The sequence below is a fragment of the Patagioenas fasciata genome, chromosome 4 (genome assembly GCF_037038585.1).
Source record: "Patagioenas fasciata isolate bPatFas1 chromosome 4, bPatFas1.hap1, whole genome shotgun sequence".
NCBI classification, from domain to species: Eukaryota; Metazoa; Chordata; class Aves; order Columbiformes; family Columbidae; genus Patagioenas; species Patagioenas fasciata.
In genome coordinates, this window is record NC_092523.1 from 41,959,951 (window position 1) to 41,978,505 (window position 18,555).

The 18,555-nt window shown below is 35.7% G+C and overlaps 1 protein-coding gene across 2 annotated transcripts in view; it reads left to right on the forward strand.

The window, feature by feature from the left end:
* Positions 1 to 18,555, forward strand: part of SPOCK3 (SPARC (osteonectin), cwcv and kazal like domains proteoglycan 3) — a 191,400-nt gene that overhangs the window by 83,408 nt on the left and 89,437 nt on the right. For both annotated transcript variants that reach the window (XM_065837650.2, XM_065837651.2), the window contains exon 4: positions 2,712 to 2,826. In XM_065837650.2, coding sequence (XP_065693722.1) covers positions 2,712 to 2,826 — 115 coding nt within the window. The remainder of the gene's footprint in view (positions 1 to 2,711; positions 2,827 to 18,555) is intronic.

Below are 18,555 nucleotides of genomic sequence, written 5' to 3' on the forward strand. Positions count from 1 at the left end.
TTACCTGGTTTGATACCCATCTTTATGTTGTCATAAAGGCAAAGTGTGATAGTACCATCTCTTGGTTGTAAGTTGGGTTCTGCCTGTAACATTGCCAAAAAGATATGTTATGGCTTGCTAAATTTTGATAGAATTGTCAAAACACACCTTCAGAGTCCCAAGAACTTGGGAAAAGAAATAACCATTTCAATGGGAATGGGAAGTTACGTGATGTCCTCCATTCATACCTTTTCCTGAAACACATTTTCTACTTGATACTGAACTCCGCATCCTTATGTGATTCCAGATTTGTCTTGCTCATGTATTTTTATTCCATTAACCTATTCAGTTTTGCAAACCAATTATCTGAAGATAGCAATACTGGAATATGATATTGGTATATCTTAGTGTCTCTATGAGGGAACACCTCAGAAAGAGGTACTCTGACCAGTACATTGAGTAGTAATCTGTTCATGCTTACTAGGAACTGTTATTACATTCTGTCTGACTTTAAGCAGTGCAAGTATTAGACATGGGTTCTAAAAATCTAAAGTATATTGGAGAAGGATACTGAATACACTGTCATTAATTTTTACTCAAACTCTATCCTAGTTCAGTGACTTTTTGCTGCACTTGCTTTCCACTTCTTTAGAGTTGTTGTAATCAGACTTGTTACAGAATTCTCATTGTGGTTTTATGGCTGGTTTGCTGTAGATATAAAAATACCTGGAAGAAGAATGCATATTTGGATATGTTCTATGCGGTAATTAACAAAATATTTCTTTTCTTTCTGCGTTGAATTATTATATTAATGTGTCTATCACTTCTCTGCTTTGTCAATGTTATTAAGAATATACTGAAAATATTGTTAAGAAGGAAATAAAACACAAAAAGTCACTGCTTTAGGCTATATTTAATCATACCTAGCACCACAAAGTTATCTGTCAAAAATGCAACTCATGATCAGCCTGGTTCTTGTTTCCTGAGCACAGTGTTAGTCAACCTTATGTTAACATCAAGTTCAAATAGAGGTGCGGTTAAAAGTTTACTTTTGATCATGAAGAAGAGAAGAAACTTAACTTTCCTTTCAGGAAATGTGTATACAAATATATATATTTTATAAGCAAATTTGAAAAAGGGGAAAGAGCATTTCTGAAATAGAACTGAAGACTGGACAGTAATATGCTGAGGTGAAGATGAACATAGGAAAACTGGATTCTAGTTGTTCAAAGATTTCTTACTTGATTTTGTGATTTAGGATTTTCAGTAGTATCTCTTTAAGCTAGTCTTTGGTGTTTAACTTATTAGAGTGAGTTATTTGTCTTTTTTGAGGGGTGTTAAAAAAAAAAAACAGTTTTGGAATATTTAGATCTACCTGAAGGACACCATGGAGATCAGTGAAGGGAGAAATTGATTCTTGTGAGAGCAGAAAATGGCAGAAACTTTCTGTATTGTCATGTAGTCATAGTTACTCAAGAAATATGCTATACCGTTTTAGCAAAAAGGATTGTTTGGCTCTTCTAATAGTTGGACTTGAGGATCTCGAGAGTATTTTTCAGCCAAAATTATTCTGTGATTCCAGTATTGTAGCCAGAAATTAGTATTTGTAGTTTGAAGTATGACTCAAAGATGAGTATGGATTAATGACTAAAGGACCAGCTACAAAGCAGAAATAAGAGCATATTATAGGTAGAATTTTTATTTAATTGAGTCAGACAAATCACTCACCTGCATATTTTAGTATACTTCTTCTTTTACTAAAATCTCATCTGAGTTATAATTTCTCAGTTAATTCAGATGGTGTAATTGTTCACCACTCAATGATGAGTCAGAAGAACCAAGCTACATCTTAGGAAGCAGGAAAGGGAAACTATTTTCAAGGTAGAAATACCAGGATTTGGGGATTACAGTGCGAAAGTGGCAATTGTTTAAAAAAATGTGGTGTTGAGTACTTAGCTACACAACAACAGAGTTTAGTGAATGGATGCTTTTCCTCTTCTGTGGGTTAATTTGCTTATGAACCAACACATCACCATTTATGTCTTATTGAATTATTGTTGTGCAATGTAGCTTAGTAGATAATAATATTATTTCATAGTAAGAATGACAAGAAATGGATTGAGTGGAAGTATGGTTTTGCATTAGCATCCTGGCTTACAGCTTTTAAGAAGGTCTTGTATGTGTGACAGCCATCATTTGAGTGAAAAAATGTTCCAAACTCCTGATCAAATGTGATTTGCCTTTCTTACTTCTTTTTCATTACTTTTTGACTTATGGTTTAGGAATTTGGTGCTCTGAATGACATAATGGGTATGCAAACTTTCTAAAAGTCCTAAGCAAATTCTAATATTAAAAAAGTTTTTCAGCTACAGTGAAAACCAGCAGCCTTTCCTTGCCTTTGTTAGAAATGTGAACCAGAAGAGAGCTGGATAGGGTACTTAGTATTTTTATAAATAACTAACAGTGATATTTTAGGAGAATATACAGAAGTATATATGTTTCATGAAGATCCATTTTTCTTGGTAAGGAGTTTTGCACAGCTTCATTTTGCATTATCATTGAGCGTGCTCCAATTTATCCTGATGAAAATCAGTACTTGTCAATTTGACATGTTGTACAAGCAGCAGGCCAAACCGCTTCCGCAGACCTGGTGGGTTTTCTGTGTGATGTGTTTCTTTTCTGAATTGCATGATTCTAGATAATTGTTAATAATTTTCTAAAATTATTTTTAGCTTTAGATCCGGCTAAAGACCCATGTTTAAAGATGAAATGTAGTCGCCATAAGGTCTGTGTTGCACACGATCAACAAACTGCTGTTTGCATTAGTCACCGAAGGCTTACACACAGGTAAATACTTTAAAAGTTAATTCTATTGACTCTTTTTATAGTGTTCGTGACTGGCTCTAAACCATAAATACGCTATAATTAATTTAGTTATTTAACAACATGTGAGCAGAGTAGGAGTGGATTTGAGCAGTAATTATGTATGTATAATTTGATTACAATGTTTAAGATTTGATCTTTTTGATAGACTGGTAAACTAGAGGGTGTACATATTTGAATATCACAAGCTGTTAATACAAATAGATTTAAGGAAAAACCAACTGTCTTAGTAACAAATTAATAGAATGATTGTGGTAATGTTCTGCTGCTGTACATTACTTTCATTTCATCACTTCTTACATGAAGCTAGGGAACTCTAAACTGCCTGTTAAAGTGCAGGTAGTGTCCTGGTATACTGGAAGGCACTTTTTTTTTTTTTTCTCATTCCCTCGGATTTTCTCTTCTATGCATTCCAATGTTCTTTCCATTCTGGACTGGTTAAATATAAAGAACAAATATATGATAAAGTTATTCCAGAATCTGAATGTAGATGATTTTTATTTTTACCTCTTTTTTTGGAGGGGAAGAGCAGTTCCAGATGCTCTGTTTATGTAGGTCTTAGAGTGGCAAAGTATTAATGTACTTCTGTGGCTTTATCTGGAGCAGAAAGTGAGAATGCAGGGGGTTGAACCATACACTTATTTGAGTCATGAGATTGCTGACGAAATGGAGTCAAGTTGCATTTTTGACTTGGACTTGTTCTTTTTTGTTGCACTTCATCGTGCAAAACAGTGCATAATAGAAGGGCAAAATTTCAATAATATGATTGTAACAAGTGTGTGTTAAAGTACTTTGCTTAGTAGGTGCTCAAAAGAGCTAAGGAAAATACAGACTTTCTTGTCTCATGTAAGAGGATCATTTCAAGCTTCTTAAGGAGCTGGTACAGTTTTATGAATGATATAAGGAATGTTCTTCCAAGTGTCTTGGTATGTTTAAATATACACATCTGTAGATTTTAAACCAGGCAAGATAGTACATAGTGAAAGGAAAAGTTTAAACTATCCTCAATCTGCAGTTTGAGTTAATTAATTAACAAAAAAGTTCTACATTATTTATAAAGCTATACTGTTTATATCAAACAATCTTGGTGTAGAGCAAAACATTTTGATTTGATAAAGTATTATCAGGCAAAGCTAGGCAGACTAATTTCAACCAGAGGTGAACTGTCAGAGAAATATATTAATGTCAGCTATGAAAAGACAACACAAACATTTGAAATTTCTGATATTACCCATATTATTGAAAACAGTGAAAAAATGATGTCTCCAAGTTAAGCATATATGCAGCAGGTAAGGACTGAACAGTTTTTTAGATTAGGTGATGTTGCATACTAAGCATATTGACATTGGCCTTTTTACATGTATTATTCCTCCCACAGTCCCTGGAACTCTTTTAGAAAGGTAGTATTTTACAAGGCAAATCTTGTCTGAATATAATACAGTCTCATTATGGGAAACTTAAGAACGGCAGCAGCTGACTGTAAAAAACACTGCAAGTCTTCTCCTGTAAGCTAGATGAAGCAATTCTCTGCTTATCTGACCCAGGGCAGGGATTTCCCAAGCTTAGATCTCCCTGTTTCCCCAGATGGCTGGGTTCAAGGAGAAATGAGTTGCTTTGTGCTTTTTTTTCTAAGGGGTTTTCTTCATGCAGTCTCTGACTTTTCTGTAGTATTGTGGGATAAGAGTATGAATAGCGTTTTCACAAAGAGTCATGTCTGCTGATTTCTCTATTAACTTCTTTAGCCCAAGGTTTAGTTCCTTCACTGATATCTACAATTTGCATATTGATTTTCAACAGTGCCATCTGTTTTTCCAAGTTCTGAGAGGACTAATATGCTGATTTATAAGCCTTGGTAAAAATTAGATGCGAAAGGTTGTATTATCAACTGCCAGGTTATATTATCTACCTGTATCCATTTCTAATATATCAACTGTGTGCATTCAATCTGTTGGGAATAAATATTTACAAAATTTCATTGCAAAAGTTTTCCTTTCACTTTGTGTGTGTGTGTGTGCGCATGCATGTGCTGTTCTTCAAAGATCTGATAATTTGAGTAATTTATCTTTATTACAAAAAAAAGTCAGTCAGGAATGTCTTCTGGGAAACCTTCTTCATGGATTACTGGGAACTTTTCATAAAGCCTTTGCCCATAGATTTCTGTTTGGATGTATTTGTTGTATAGATCCATAGATTTTTCAGAGATTATTCCCAAGACTCCTGCGCAGGAAAAGTAGTTTTAAGCATATCAACTAATACAGTGGCAAAGACTGCTTACAAGACACTCAAGAAAGAGGAAAACTCTGCATACCTGCAAGATAAAGGTTTATAGACACCTTTGGGCAACCCCAGGGAGACTGCCAAGATAGCAAGTCCTCTTCTAGCATGCGTTATGGTGCCATAGCATCCTGATGCAAGAGTTTCCTTTATGTGCTCTCCTGGAAAGACTGAACAGTATTTGACAAAAAGCTGAAATAAGTGTTGTGCAGCATTGGTCATGATGGTTGTTTGGAGCACTAGAGCATTAGAAAGCATGGGGGCATGGTTAGAGGTGCCAGATTTTTATTGGTAGCAGGTAATTGCATTTGCACCTGTGCTGGCTGTAGCTGTGTTGGAAGCTGTGTCCTGTGTGCTGTGCTCTTAGCTGTGTCCTATGAAAGAAGGAGGAAGTACTTTAAGAGAGGAAAACATGCAGGATATATATTAATGTTATTTATCAAAGTACTTCCATGTGCAATCCTGTGGGAAGGGTGTAACTGTCTACACTAGAGTGCATGATAAACAAATAATTCAAAGTCTCATGTAAAATAGAATTTTTGATCAGTTCTTTGAAACTCTGGAGATTGACATTAACTTTTCCTTTTTCCTAAATGGTGTTTTACCATCCCTTTGTGCTTTCCAATGTATCTTTATTGGCTAAGTGATAGGCTTTATGGGGAAAAGAACCCTGTAAAGTGTTTGTACATGCAATAATGAAATGCTCTGGAGTATACCTCATTTAGTTACAAATACAACTTGTAGAATATTGAAATACAGTATTGCCAATACTGTGGTACAGTGATGTGAATGTTATGGTAACAAGCAGGATATTCATCATACCAATAGAAATTTGTTTACCCGTTCTAGTTTTCAATCACTTCCCTTTCAGGAGATTTAATTATTTGAATCTGCAGTTATGGGAATTATGAGTTCACCGCTGTGAGCTTCGCAAAGAGCTTGCATATTCAGCTGGAAGAGAACTGGACAGGAAATAGAAAGGGATGAGTCAAAACAGGAGGGTTGTGGGTGGTAGTGGATATTTCAGAGTACCCACGGTGGAATGGGTGCTCTTTGTATAAGCAGAGCAGCAGGTGGTAAAGATAAATCCTTAAATATGTACACACTTATGGTTGCCACTTTGAGCAAAGAAGGCAAGAATTTGTGGTGACATCACAACATATAGGAACCTATTTAGGCCATGGAAAGCTGGTAGCTTAACCAGGCTCAGAAAAGTTGAAAAGTTAGTCCAGCAACAAGCTATCAGAGATTTGCAGGGCCTGATAAATAGTCCGTTAACGGTCTTAGATCTGAAACAGACAATTTTAATATGAAGTGACAGATCATGTAATTTCGTCTTAGAATAACATTCTGTAAATCATACGCTACTGTACTAACCTAAGCAGTGTATAGGCAAAGTGCTAAGCAAGTAGATTAGCTGCAGGTAAAGAGCAGGACTCTAGAAAACCTGAAAAAATGGGGCAGGGTTGCCCCCCAGCAGAGAATTTGAGTGTAACCATAACACTAAATATGGGATAGTGCCTGTGGTTTCAGTTTGATTACGTTTACTGAAGTTCTTTTTTTGGAACTGCATGTTTGTCAAAACTAAAATATTTAAGCCTAATGCTTAAAGGTGAAAGAAAGGAGAGGGGAAGCTGGCAAAAAAGAATCAATCTGGTTCAAATGTTTCTCTTTGCTTTCATCTCAAACCAGCTGCAGGAGACAATTTACAAATGAGGTTAGTTTAATTGAGACCCGGTCCTTATGCAGTCTGTACCAAGAATCAGCTGCTTATTGCAAGAAACTGGTGAATTGATGACTAGCTCAGTAACATCTAGAAATCTGTTTTGTGCTTGAGCTCTAAAAATGATGAATTTGCAAGACAGTTTCTGGCCAAAAATTGTGTTCCAAGTAAATCTGAGTGTCTTTGATATATTAGAACCTAGTGACTAACCTTGTACTTACTGATTGATCCTAGTGGAATCTGATGAAACAGTCTCTTTTTCTTCCATAAGTAAAAGAATTGTACGGCTTAAAATTGATTTGATACATTAAATCAATCAATGCCTGGATGCATTAAGTTAATCAATACATTAAACGCACATGCAATTTTTCTAGATAAATGTAGATCTGTCTCTTATGCATTCCCCACCACACATTATGTTCCCTGCCCCCATTGTTAAGGTCCTGGTATGCTTTTTATGGGTTTATTTATGTAAAATGTGCAGATCAACATAACAGTTCTCTGCTATGGGAGGAAGAAATTGTACTTATCTTTGCTATGTTATATCCATGGCATGTTAAGTTGGAATTGAAATAGATGTTTAAAGACTGACAGCTGATACTTTTGTAAGGATCTCAAACTTTTGTGTTCTTTCTATTGGTTTTCTTACCCTTTCCAATCATTTATTCTTAGGTTTTGGAGTAGGATGCAATTGTAACACAGTTCAGTTATTCCAAATCCAGTTTTTGTCTCACCTGGTAAGTAGAGGAAATCTCTAGGGAAATATTTAGAAATAAGGGATGATTCATTTTGTAGCATATATATTTTTTTAATGATTCATTTTCACTCTCTTTGCGGATTATGCCTTACAGTCATTTACAGTCTCTTCTTTGTCTTGTTTTGGTACTGGTTTTTAATCTTCTTTATTGGTAGCAGCCTATACGTATGTCATTTTAATAAAGTAGGGAAGGTGTTTGTGAGAGGGATAAAGTTACCTTGTCATAGAGGTGCACAGATTTTTGGAGCTTCTTTACAAGTAACTGATTCCCAATAAATATTAACTAAGCAGTAGATTCTGATTATACTAGCAATTCTAAAGAAAATTAACCCGTTTTGTTAAAATAAAGGTTCAGACAGGAGAGGTGACTTAATAATGATAAAAGCATTTCAGTTACAGATCATGTTTTACCTGGGAAGTGACAAGAATTCACTAGTCATAGAATCACAGAATCATTTTGGTTGGAAGAGACCATCAAGATCATTGAGTCCAACCATTAACCCAGTCCTGGCACTAAACTATGTCTCTAAGAGCCTCATCTACACATCTTTTAAACACCTCCAGGGATGGTGACTCCACCACTTCCCTGGGCAGTCTGTTCCAGTGCCTGACAACCCTTTTGGTGAAGAATTTTTTCCTAATATCCGATCTGAACCTCCCCTGGTGCAACTTGAGGGTGTTTCCTCTCGTCCTATCACTTGTTACTTGGGAGAAGAGACCCAACACCCTACACGCTACAGCCTCCTTTCAAGTAGTTGTAGACAGCGATAAGGTCTCCCCTCAGCCTCCTTTTTCCAGGCTAAACAGCCCCAATTCCATCAGCTGCTCCTCATCACACTTGTGCTTCAGACCCTTCACCAGCTTCGTTGCCCTTCTCTGCACTCTCTCCAGCACCTCAATGTCTTTCTTGTAATGAGGGTCCCAAAACTGAACACAGTATTTGAAGTGCGGCCTCACCAGTGCTGAGTACAGTGGGACAATCGCTTCTGTAGTCCTGCTGGCCACACTATTCTTGATGTGTGCCAGGATGCTATTGGCCATTTTGGCCACCTGGGCACACTTGTGGCTCTCACGTCCTTTTCTACCAGACAGCTTTCCAGCCACTCATCCCCAGTCCTTTAGCACTGCCTGGGCTTGTTATGACCCAAGTGCAGGACTCTGCACTTGGTCTTCTTAAACCTCATACAATTGGCCTCAACCCATTGATCCAGCTGGTCTAGATCCCTCTGTATGGCCTTCCTGTCCTTCAGCAGATCAACACTCTCACCCAACTTGGTGTCATCTGCAAACTTACTGAGGGTGCACCCGATCCCCTCATCCAGATCATTGATAAAGAGATTGAACAGGACTGAGCCCTGGGGAGCATAATTTGTGACTGTCATGGATAGCAACAACAAGTAAGCAGTTAACTAAAGTTGAAACAAAGAAACAGAGAACTATAATCGCTCTTTTTGAATTAGAGCTCCACAAGACAGGTTCCAAAGACATATGCAGACTGGACCTCTATAAAATGTGAAGCAGGATACAAGGTGAGCAGTATAAAGGTCTAATGATACAGAATTCATTATTTTAAGAATTAAGGTGGTGGGTGTTGTCTGGGTAAAATGTTTCTTCTGCTGTTTCTTAAGTGTTGTATGAAATGGAGTTCACTTTAGTGCGAATTGCTTCCCGCCCGTAAGACTGCGTGGAGTCACACCTGAATTTAGGGATGAAAAGAAACTTCTAGTGTTTCTTCCTGTGGGTTCAGTCTTCAGATTACCATTATTCACTATTAAAGCATGTTAAAGAACATCACTTTATTATAGACTCACAAAAGCTGATAGTGGTAAAAATGTTATATGACTTAATCTAATTTACTAAGGTAGGTTAGTTAGATAGTTTGATAGATTTTTGTGCTAGCACTTAATCTTATTACAACTTCCTTTAGGCTTTTGAGTTAAATGACATTTCCATGTGCAGATTCGGTTCAAATTATTGCTCATTTAGTCCACTGTCTTACCCGGCACTCCTGCCTTCTTAGAGTGTTTTCAATGAATGTGGAAAAAACAGTCTAAATACTTTTTTTCTTTTTTTTCCTTACGAGCTGGATTTTCAGAAGCTCTTCCCTGGTTGTGTTCACCTTAGTATTGTAGCATGAGGAAAATGTTCTGTCTCAGCTTTGAAGTGATGAGTTGGGCCTTGAAGCATGAGATGGGTTAACCTTTTCCCATTATGGATGATGTGACAGAAGCCCAGAGTAAATGTCAAGTGCTGCAGAACTCTAAAACTGATTCCACTGTGAAAGCAAACTGAAACCTCTTCTGTTTCCATGCTGTGCTATTGCATGGCTGAGATTATGTCCATAGGCATAAAAAGGGACCAAGTCCAAGTACGTGAGAGGCCCATTCAATAAGAAAAATTCACACACGTACATATGTGTACATACGTGCATGTACATAAGTATATACATGTCTCTTTTTTTTTTTTCTTTTCATATTGTATGGACACGTCTCATATTTCAAAAACATCATGCCTTGACACTTGAGGTATTTTGCTTTCACTCTCATTTTACAATAAAAGAAGGAGGATTCTCAATTTAGACTTGCTACCAGTAAGTTTTTGATGAACAAAAAAAAGAAAGAGGTGTGTGGGGGAGAAAATCTGTAATTGCAAATCTGTAGTTGTATTAAGTACTCCAAGCAGTTTTTAAAGAGACGCTGTTAGAATTGATATGGAAAACGCTCTATTTGATTAGAATTAAAGCCTTGCTCTCATTTGATTGGAAAAAAAAGAAAAAGAACCAAAGAAGAAGGAACAAAATAGCTTTGTAGCTTTTCTGTATCTCTAGGTGCTGCAGCATTTTATTATGTTTTCAGCAAAAAGGACTTTCAAAAAACTGAAGCAAACCAAAGGATTTGCTTTGGGTAGATTGTGTGAAAGTTGCAAACACCACTATTTAGGATGTCATCATTTCACATTATAATGCTGCTGAAGAAGGCCAGCTGGTGCATTTAAGTCCCTTATTGGAAATTTTAGTCTGATTCATTACTGTGATTTGTAGTTGTACACAGAAGCACTTAATCATTCTTATGCTCCAAGCTCTATTGAATCTACTGAAGGCTTTCTGGTTCTTTGCATAATTTGTACTGCCAGTCTGCCAACTTGGCAGTCTTTCAAGCTTGTTGCATTATCTGTGTTTGTCTGCACAGGAAGTGATGCTACATGTATGCTGAATTTACAGTAATTCCTTTGTAACAGACTAATGAGCAACCCTACTTCATTCACAATACTAACATTATATATCTTTGATTAGTCCAATTATTGTGTAACTATGCCATTTTGATCATACTTACACTCTGCAAAGTACTGAAAAGGAAATTTGCTTAGCCATAGGTTAATTGAACTTGTTGAGAAAATAATTTTGACTTTTATGTGCTCAAAGGAGAGGTCAAAATGGGAATACTTTGAGATTCTTGTATGCTATGCAATTTAATTTATTAAAGGCCAAAAGTGAAGTTGCTTCTTACTAGCTGTTTCATTTCATTGGGAAGGCAAAATGGTTACTAACACTATGCATCATACATTTTGCGTATGTCATGAGGGCCTCTTCTTTCCTTGGTTTGCATGTGTTTCTTTCATTCATTTTAGTGGGAGTTACGGATACACAGCTAGAAGAAAACAGGATCATCTAATGGAATTCTTTATATAAGTGACTTCTGCTGACACTATCAGACGATACATATGAAGATTACAAGAATGTGTATTGCAGTACCAACATTGTCCATATCAGCCTTACTGTTTATTAAGGTTGCGACTTAGCCATACAATATTTAGACATTTTTCAGCCAAATTTCAAAATTCAAAAATTACTGTCCTTAAGAAAAAAGATCCACCCCCCCCAACTTGTGTCTGTACAAATCTAAACCAGAATTTTTTGTAGTTTTTAATGTATGTTTTTTCTTGGTATGTAATATGTGTTTTCTGTGACATAAAAGGAGACCTAAACAGAGCAGATATTTTCCAGTATGCTTTTCCCATTCAAAATCCTTCATATACCTATTTATAAGGAAAATACAGAGTCCTACTCTCAACCAGTGCTGATGAACTGATTTAGTAAGTCCTATGCCTACTTATGTTTTACCTGCTCCAGTAATCCTGTGCCGATTCTCAGTGGCTGTGGAAGTGAGAAGCTGCACTGGATAATCAGTCGGCATGATGAGTTTTTCAATGGTTGTGAGTGTCCGACTTTCCACTTCTGCAATGACGTTGTAAATTAGGATTGGGATTTTTTTTGCAAGAAAATGGATCCCAGTTTTCTGTATTTCTTTTTGTTTTACTGTCAGTGGTTAGAGGCACACTCATTTGTACCACCTCCTAAAAGGCAGTAAGTTAGAACACTTCTGTTCAAAAACCAGAACACAGGAAAGAATTAGGAAATGTGGTGTCTGATGTAGGAAAGCATTGCTGTGAGAATGTACAAACTTTGACTAACCCTGGAAGCTGTTAATGTGCTGTCCCATTAATAAAAAGTGGTTTGTGAGCTTTCTTTTCTTGTTGTTGTTTTAAAACCTTTTTTCCCACCTCACAATATTCTTGAGAATCTACTACTTAAAAGAGTTGCCTTTTTGCTAACAGCATTAAGAAGAATAATGAAGATGGTGTTTATAAATTATTTGCCTGTCCTTAACTATGAAGTCATGATTGTAGTCCACAGCAACAGAATTCAGGAGGTTGTAGCATGGAGACTGTTGGTCCCAAAATTATGCAAAATGAATTCATTAACAGTTCAATACCTTCTTACAAATACCTATCTAAAGCAAAGCTTGCCACTTGTTTTTGTGGTGCTTTAAAAATTAGCTCTCAATATCACTTTTCAGTGTACTTTATTAGAATACATTATCAATTGTAAAATATCAGATGCAAACATTTGTAATCAATTAGTGCTTAATTTGGAATTTGTTTTCTTTTGTTTTGTGTTTTTTGTTTGTTTGTTTTGTTTTCATTTTGTGTGTGTGTGTATTTGTTTGTTTTGGTTTGGTTTTTTTAATGTTCAATTCTATCCTAACACTGGGTAATGGAACAGAATAAAACTTGAGGATGTTTGTATGTGAGGTTTTCTTTTACAGGCTTTAAAATTTCCCTCTGGACCTGGTTATAATTAGGTCCTTTTATTACTAGCTAGCATCATTTCTAATACAGTTCATTTTATGTGAAGGTCTTGCTTCAAAAGTTGTGTTGATAGACTCAGAATACATCTGTTGATTTGGTTATGTACCAGTGGTAAGAAAACCGTTAAGTGTGTGAAATAGAGTAGGAGTGGTGTTCAGGGAACAGAAGTCATTCTACTAATATCCATTGGTGCAAAACAATACTTTGAAGGTTTCTAATAATGAGAAATAGCAGCTGGAGATGTTTGTCATCAGGGAGTTAAATGTTTGCATATATTGGTGCTTTACAGTAAAATGTACTACTGCTTTTGGAAATTGAATAGTGTACTTAATAACACTAAAGACATCAGGAGTCACTAAATGTTCATCTGCATTACATGATCAATCATATAAGGGGTTTTTGTGTCTGTTTAGTAGTATTTTTATATTTCTCTTTCATTTGAAATCAAACACCGAAACCCTTTTCATGTGTCCAGATTGTCAAAAGTGAGTTCACTTTATAAAATGCTGTAGTCTGCTACAAGAGAACAGTAATATTGTACTTACCAGTATGGCTTCTTCCACAGACTAGGTTTTCTGTATCGGTTTCCAATGGCCTCAAAATTTAATTTTTTTTTTGTCATTTTATGGCTTAGCATAAATATTAGAACACTTACAGCATACAAGTACTTTTTCTGAAATCTTATGCAACTTCTGTATTAGTAGTAATAGTAATTCTACTAATAATAAATTCTTAGAATCACAATACTCTTAAGGCTGGATTTAAAGCTTCCTAAATCTATGGGATCCACTAGCTTAATTCTAGCAATATCTGTGAAGTTGTTTCAGGGATCCTTTGGGTTCATTGCACATGTACGGACTATCCACATGATGCATGGCACCATTCTGTGTCTAGAAATCTCAGGCAAATGATCAAATTCTGTCTAAACTAAACTTCTGGATGAGGAAGAGAAAATACTATATCTGAGGAAACCTGCACTTAAAAGTAACTGTGACTCCAGTGTACTCTGGAAAACTTTGAGGGGTAAAATTTATAGAAGTAGTAAAGTGGTGTCTTTCATAGGATTGCAAAAGTGCACAGAATTCAGGATATATAATAATTTTATAGATTGACTGTTACCTGAAGTTGCAGTTGTAATAGCAATAGACTAATAATATAAACACTTAACCAATATGTACATATTTGCAATTCCTAACCTGTTCCATAAAACAATAAAAACAATAAAAACAAAAACAAACGAACAAAAAAGAGATCACCAGTGGATCAAACTGTCCAAAATGATAATCTTGGAGAATATACAGTAATCAACACTTAATTTTTTCACTGTAGTTTAAGGTGATTTAATTCTTCATGTTTTAAACATGTACTGTACATGGTGACATCATTTAACTATTCTGCTTTCTAATTATTATTTCTATCTTAACTGTAGGTTATTTTAGTGCAAAGACTAAGTAAAATACAACCATTTGAATCTTGGAAATAATGCTTCTGGGAAACATGTTTCACAGAGGAATATACCTAGGTGGTCTTTTTCTTGTCAGAGTTTCATATATGTGAAAATTTAAAATAGTTATCTAACTGTAATTCAGGGATTACTTCACTTCTTGATCAGATGAAGATCCGGGCACATAGATTTTTCTGAATAAATTTGCACATCTTGAAGAATGAATTCCCCCTGACTTTGCCTTCACCACTTGCACATTCATTTCCAATGAATGTTCATAGTACCAAGATTTGCATACTTGAGAAAGATAATTTGAAGTTTTCATCCCAAAATTCAACACTAGTCATGTTCTAAGCTTTGGCTGGTGGGCTGCTTTTGTTTTGTTTTGTTTTGTTTTTTGTTTTTCTTTTGTTGTTGTTGTCATTTGATTTGTTTGGGGTTATTTTGTGTGTGTGTGTGAGTTTATTTTTTTGTTTGTTTGTTTGGGTTTTTTTTAAAGAACCCCCCCCAAATCATTGGTGCAAAGAAAAGGCAAATAAGAAGAAAGATTATCTGAGAGGAGAGTTGATCTAGGGAGTAGAGCAATAAACATATGCCTACAAGAAACAGATATCCTGGGGTTATGAATGATTGATTTTTCATCTTTTGGATATGCTACTGTTTGCAGTATAAGAAGTATGAATGTACAGCAAAATCAGAATTAAATCACTTGCTCTTAGAGATCATAAAACAAACTTGCATGTTACAAAGTAGCTTATGAGAACTTGTTGTCCCCTATTCATTATTATAGCCAAAGCTGCGAACTCCTGTACTTTTGACCCTTCTTCCTGTAAAATAATCTTTCACAGGCAACCAACAATAGCAACAGTTCTAGGGTGATTTCAGCTGTGTATCAGATTTGGGGCTTCTGGAAAGCTTAATTTCCTTTTGTATTCTAGAAGTATATTGACATCATGTAACCATTTACTTTAGAGTACAAAATTCTGAAGGTTTTTTACCTGCACTGCAAGATTTTTGTTATGCTCTAATTCACTTATTTCTTCAAATTGTAAAACAAGGTAGTTTATGTTAGAATGAATGTTGTCACACATTCTACTGAGAAGCAAGCATAAAGTACCTTTATGAAGAACTCAGGGGAAAAAGGTGTGCGGGTGCAGTAGTTATAAAAGCAAACAAAACAGAGATTTACAAAGAATGGTAAAGAGAAGAGTCTCTAAATGTTAAGCAGTAATTTTATGAGTTGAGCCTCACAATTTCTTTGTGTTAATAGCCCTGTTATTTCTGGCCACCTTGATAAATGACACATAGCAGAGACAGAAACACTGCAGAGCTTTTAAAAATATGATCAAAGGCCTAGAGAGACTTCTGGATAAAGAGACACTGAAAAATGGGCAGTTTTAATAAAGCTAAATTTGTAAGAAAGACTATGACAGGGTTTTATTTCTGGAATTGTTGCTCAGTTTCATTTACCCTCTCATAATGAAGGAACAGGGAGAACACATGAGGCAGCAGATTGAAAACAAATTTTAAGAACCTATTGAATTTTGACACTACTGCCACAGAACTCTTTGTCAGCATTGTGGTTAGAAGGAAGGTTTAGAAATATGTGTGCAGACCTAGAATAGTCCTCTGAGCTAGAATATAGGCAAGGCAACTAATTTTTCTGACATGTGACAAACCTGTTCTTGGCAATAGAGGTGTAAACTTTGCCTGTGGTCACTTTTCTCTTAAGTTTTTGGTACAACTACGATCTAAAAGGAGGTGCTTTATTTGATCAGACTGGCCACTAGTCCAGTTAGATACCACAATTTACTTTCTTACCAAGGCTATTCAGATACCAAAAGATACAGCTATTTATGTATGTTTAAGCCTGTAAATACTGCAATAAAAATCAAAATTGAGCTAAGCTATGAATACAGAGGGAAAAATACCACTGCAAAAAGTAACAGAGTCTGCTCTCAGGATTTTTTTAGAGCAAAAAGATCATGACTGTGCAAACAGATGCTTTCCCAAGGAAATTATGAAATGTTTCCTGTGCACAACAGTGGGGGCAGAAAATACGTTTCCATTCATGAAATCTCTCAAGAGATCACTTCTTTCCTTCCCCTGTGTAGCCACAGCCTTTTTGACACTCTTAACTACATTACAATTTTCAGACTTTAAAGCTGGATTTGTGGTTGCTCTTCTAAGGAAAGTATTTGGAAACATGTTCAGCTCTGAGACTGAGAGTGGTGAATTCGTTGTTTTGCAGAGTCATGACTTTGAAGATGAAACCAGGCAGCTAAGTTAGGATAAATGTTGTGTTTTGTATGCAGAATACCAGGGGTACCCAGCTGGAGCACCAGCAAGTGCCCAGTTGTATGAAGATGGAGTCCCTCTAGGAGAAATCGGGCAGAGTGAAAGCTGAGACCTTGAAGTATCCTAGTTTTCAGGTTTTCTGAGCAGTTTGAAATAACTGTAAAAACATTTAGGGAATTTTCCAAACTCTGTGTGATGCAGAATAAAGAACTCAAAGTTTAAACAAAATCCTAAAAGCTGAACAATTCTCTTGGTGTTACCATCATATTATATAAATATTTATTATTGGTACCTTTTATAGCGTGTTTTTGTTTCATTAGGATTTGATCCCTTGATATTTCTCTTGCGATTTTCTTTACTGTTCTCTCTCTTCAAATAACTCTTCTCCATTTTTATGTACTACTTTGCTCTTTCACAGTACTTCATGTTGTCACTCAGCATGGCTTGATGTTCTTGCAGTCATGCTCACAAACCTGAAATAATCCCCGATAAGAGAAGCTTTATGGGGGCTTGAATGGAGAAGCGATAGATACTGTATTATCCTGTAGGTACCATTTCATGGAGCCCACATTGGAGTAATTAAGAAAGGCAGAAAGAGGCTAAGTTGAGGATGCTTATGTACATTAATAGGAAAAAAACCAAATCAAATTAACATGGGAACCTTACAAACTTCGTTAATGACAGAAAAACAAGTTACATCTAGCTTTTTGGCTACCAAGTTATTTTGTGGAATCAAGTCCATGTTTTTTTGAGGCATAGTGGGGAATATAATGCTGACATACATAAGGGAGAACTTATGTCATGCTAAACTAAATAATGTGAGACAACATTACAGTAGTTAGTAAAACTACTTTTGACAGTCTTATTGACAATTTGTTTCTCTTTTCATATCCTGGCACAGATATTTTGTCATGGGTATCTCTGTTTATATTAAATTTTAATCTTTAAAATTATCTATTTTCTTTATATGTGGAAAATAGCAGTCAAGAAAACCGCAGACCTTTAATCTATTTGATTTTCTCGCCTCAAGCAACAGCACAAATAATACTGTATTTTAGAATTAGCTTCCCTTATAGATGCCAATGAAAATAACAAGGTTTTGTTTTAAGCTGCTTTTTTTTTTTTCCAGTACAGCAATATACTTATCTATCTCTGTGGGTTTAATATATCTATGACAAAAGCAGGCTAATAAGTAAAACCAACAATGAATTAAATTAAATTAGAAATTTTCAAGCTGTAAAATTCTACACTTACAGTCTATTAAAAATGTGAAATTATTTTTTAACTATTTAGGGAACTTTTTTTTTTCCCCAGTATGAGACTCATTGTTGATGATCCTTGGATTTGATCAGAGAGGACAAAGAGTATTATAAATTAAAACTAGTTTTTGGAGAGACTAGTGTTGTTGGAAGATAGGATTAAGTTTCAAAGAATAAGGACAAACACAGGCAATAAGGGGCCAAAATGGAGCCTGTGCAAGTAGGTTTTATGTTTATCAGAGTTTTACCATCTCCCCTCATTAAGTTTGTCAAAATTGATTTTCATATTTATTCAGGAGATTTCTGCATATTTGGCCCGATGGTTGACTACAGTGTACAGACCTGTTGCACACTGAATGTGTAACAGAAGTGGTACTCTGATACTTCGAGCTTGCCATGCATATGCATGTAATACGTTTACATGTTAATATAAAATCATCAACAGAATAATTGGGTAGAATCCAGCAGATCATCCTCCATGAATGGTTTGACCACTCATTTTTGCTCTGCTATCATCTTAAAATACACATATTACTAAGTATTTTTTTTCTGAGCAGACCTCTAGTCAGCTTGCCAGCTTTATCTTCCTGCTTTCTGATATTATCAAATACTACTCGTTGATTCGGAAGAGATACTGACAAAAAAGATAATAAGTTGGAAGCCTTTCTGTCTCTTGTTTGTTGTTTTCTTTTCCTCCCTCTGGGGATTTGAGAAAAGTGGTGGTGATATACACTCTTCCATCTATCTGAAGAGCTCTTGGAAGATTACAGTACAATAAGTTGACATTTGG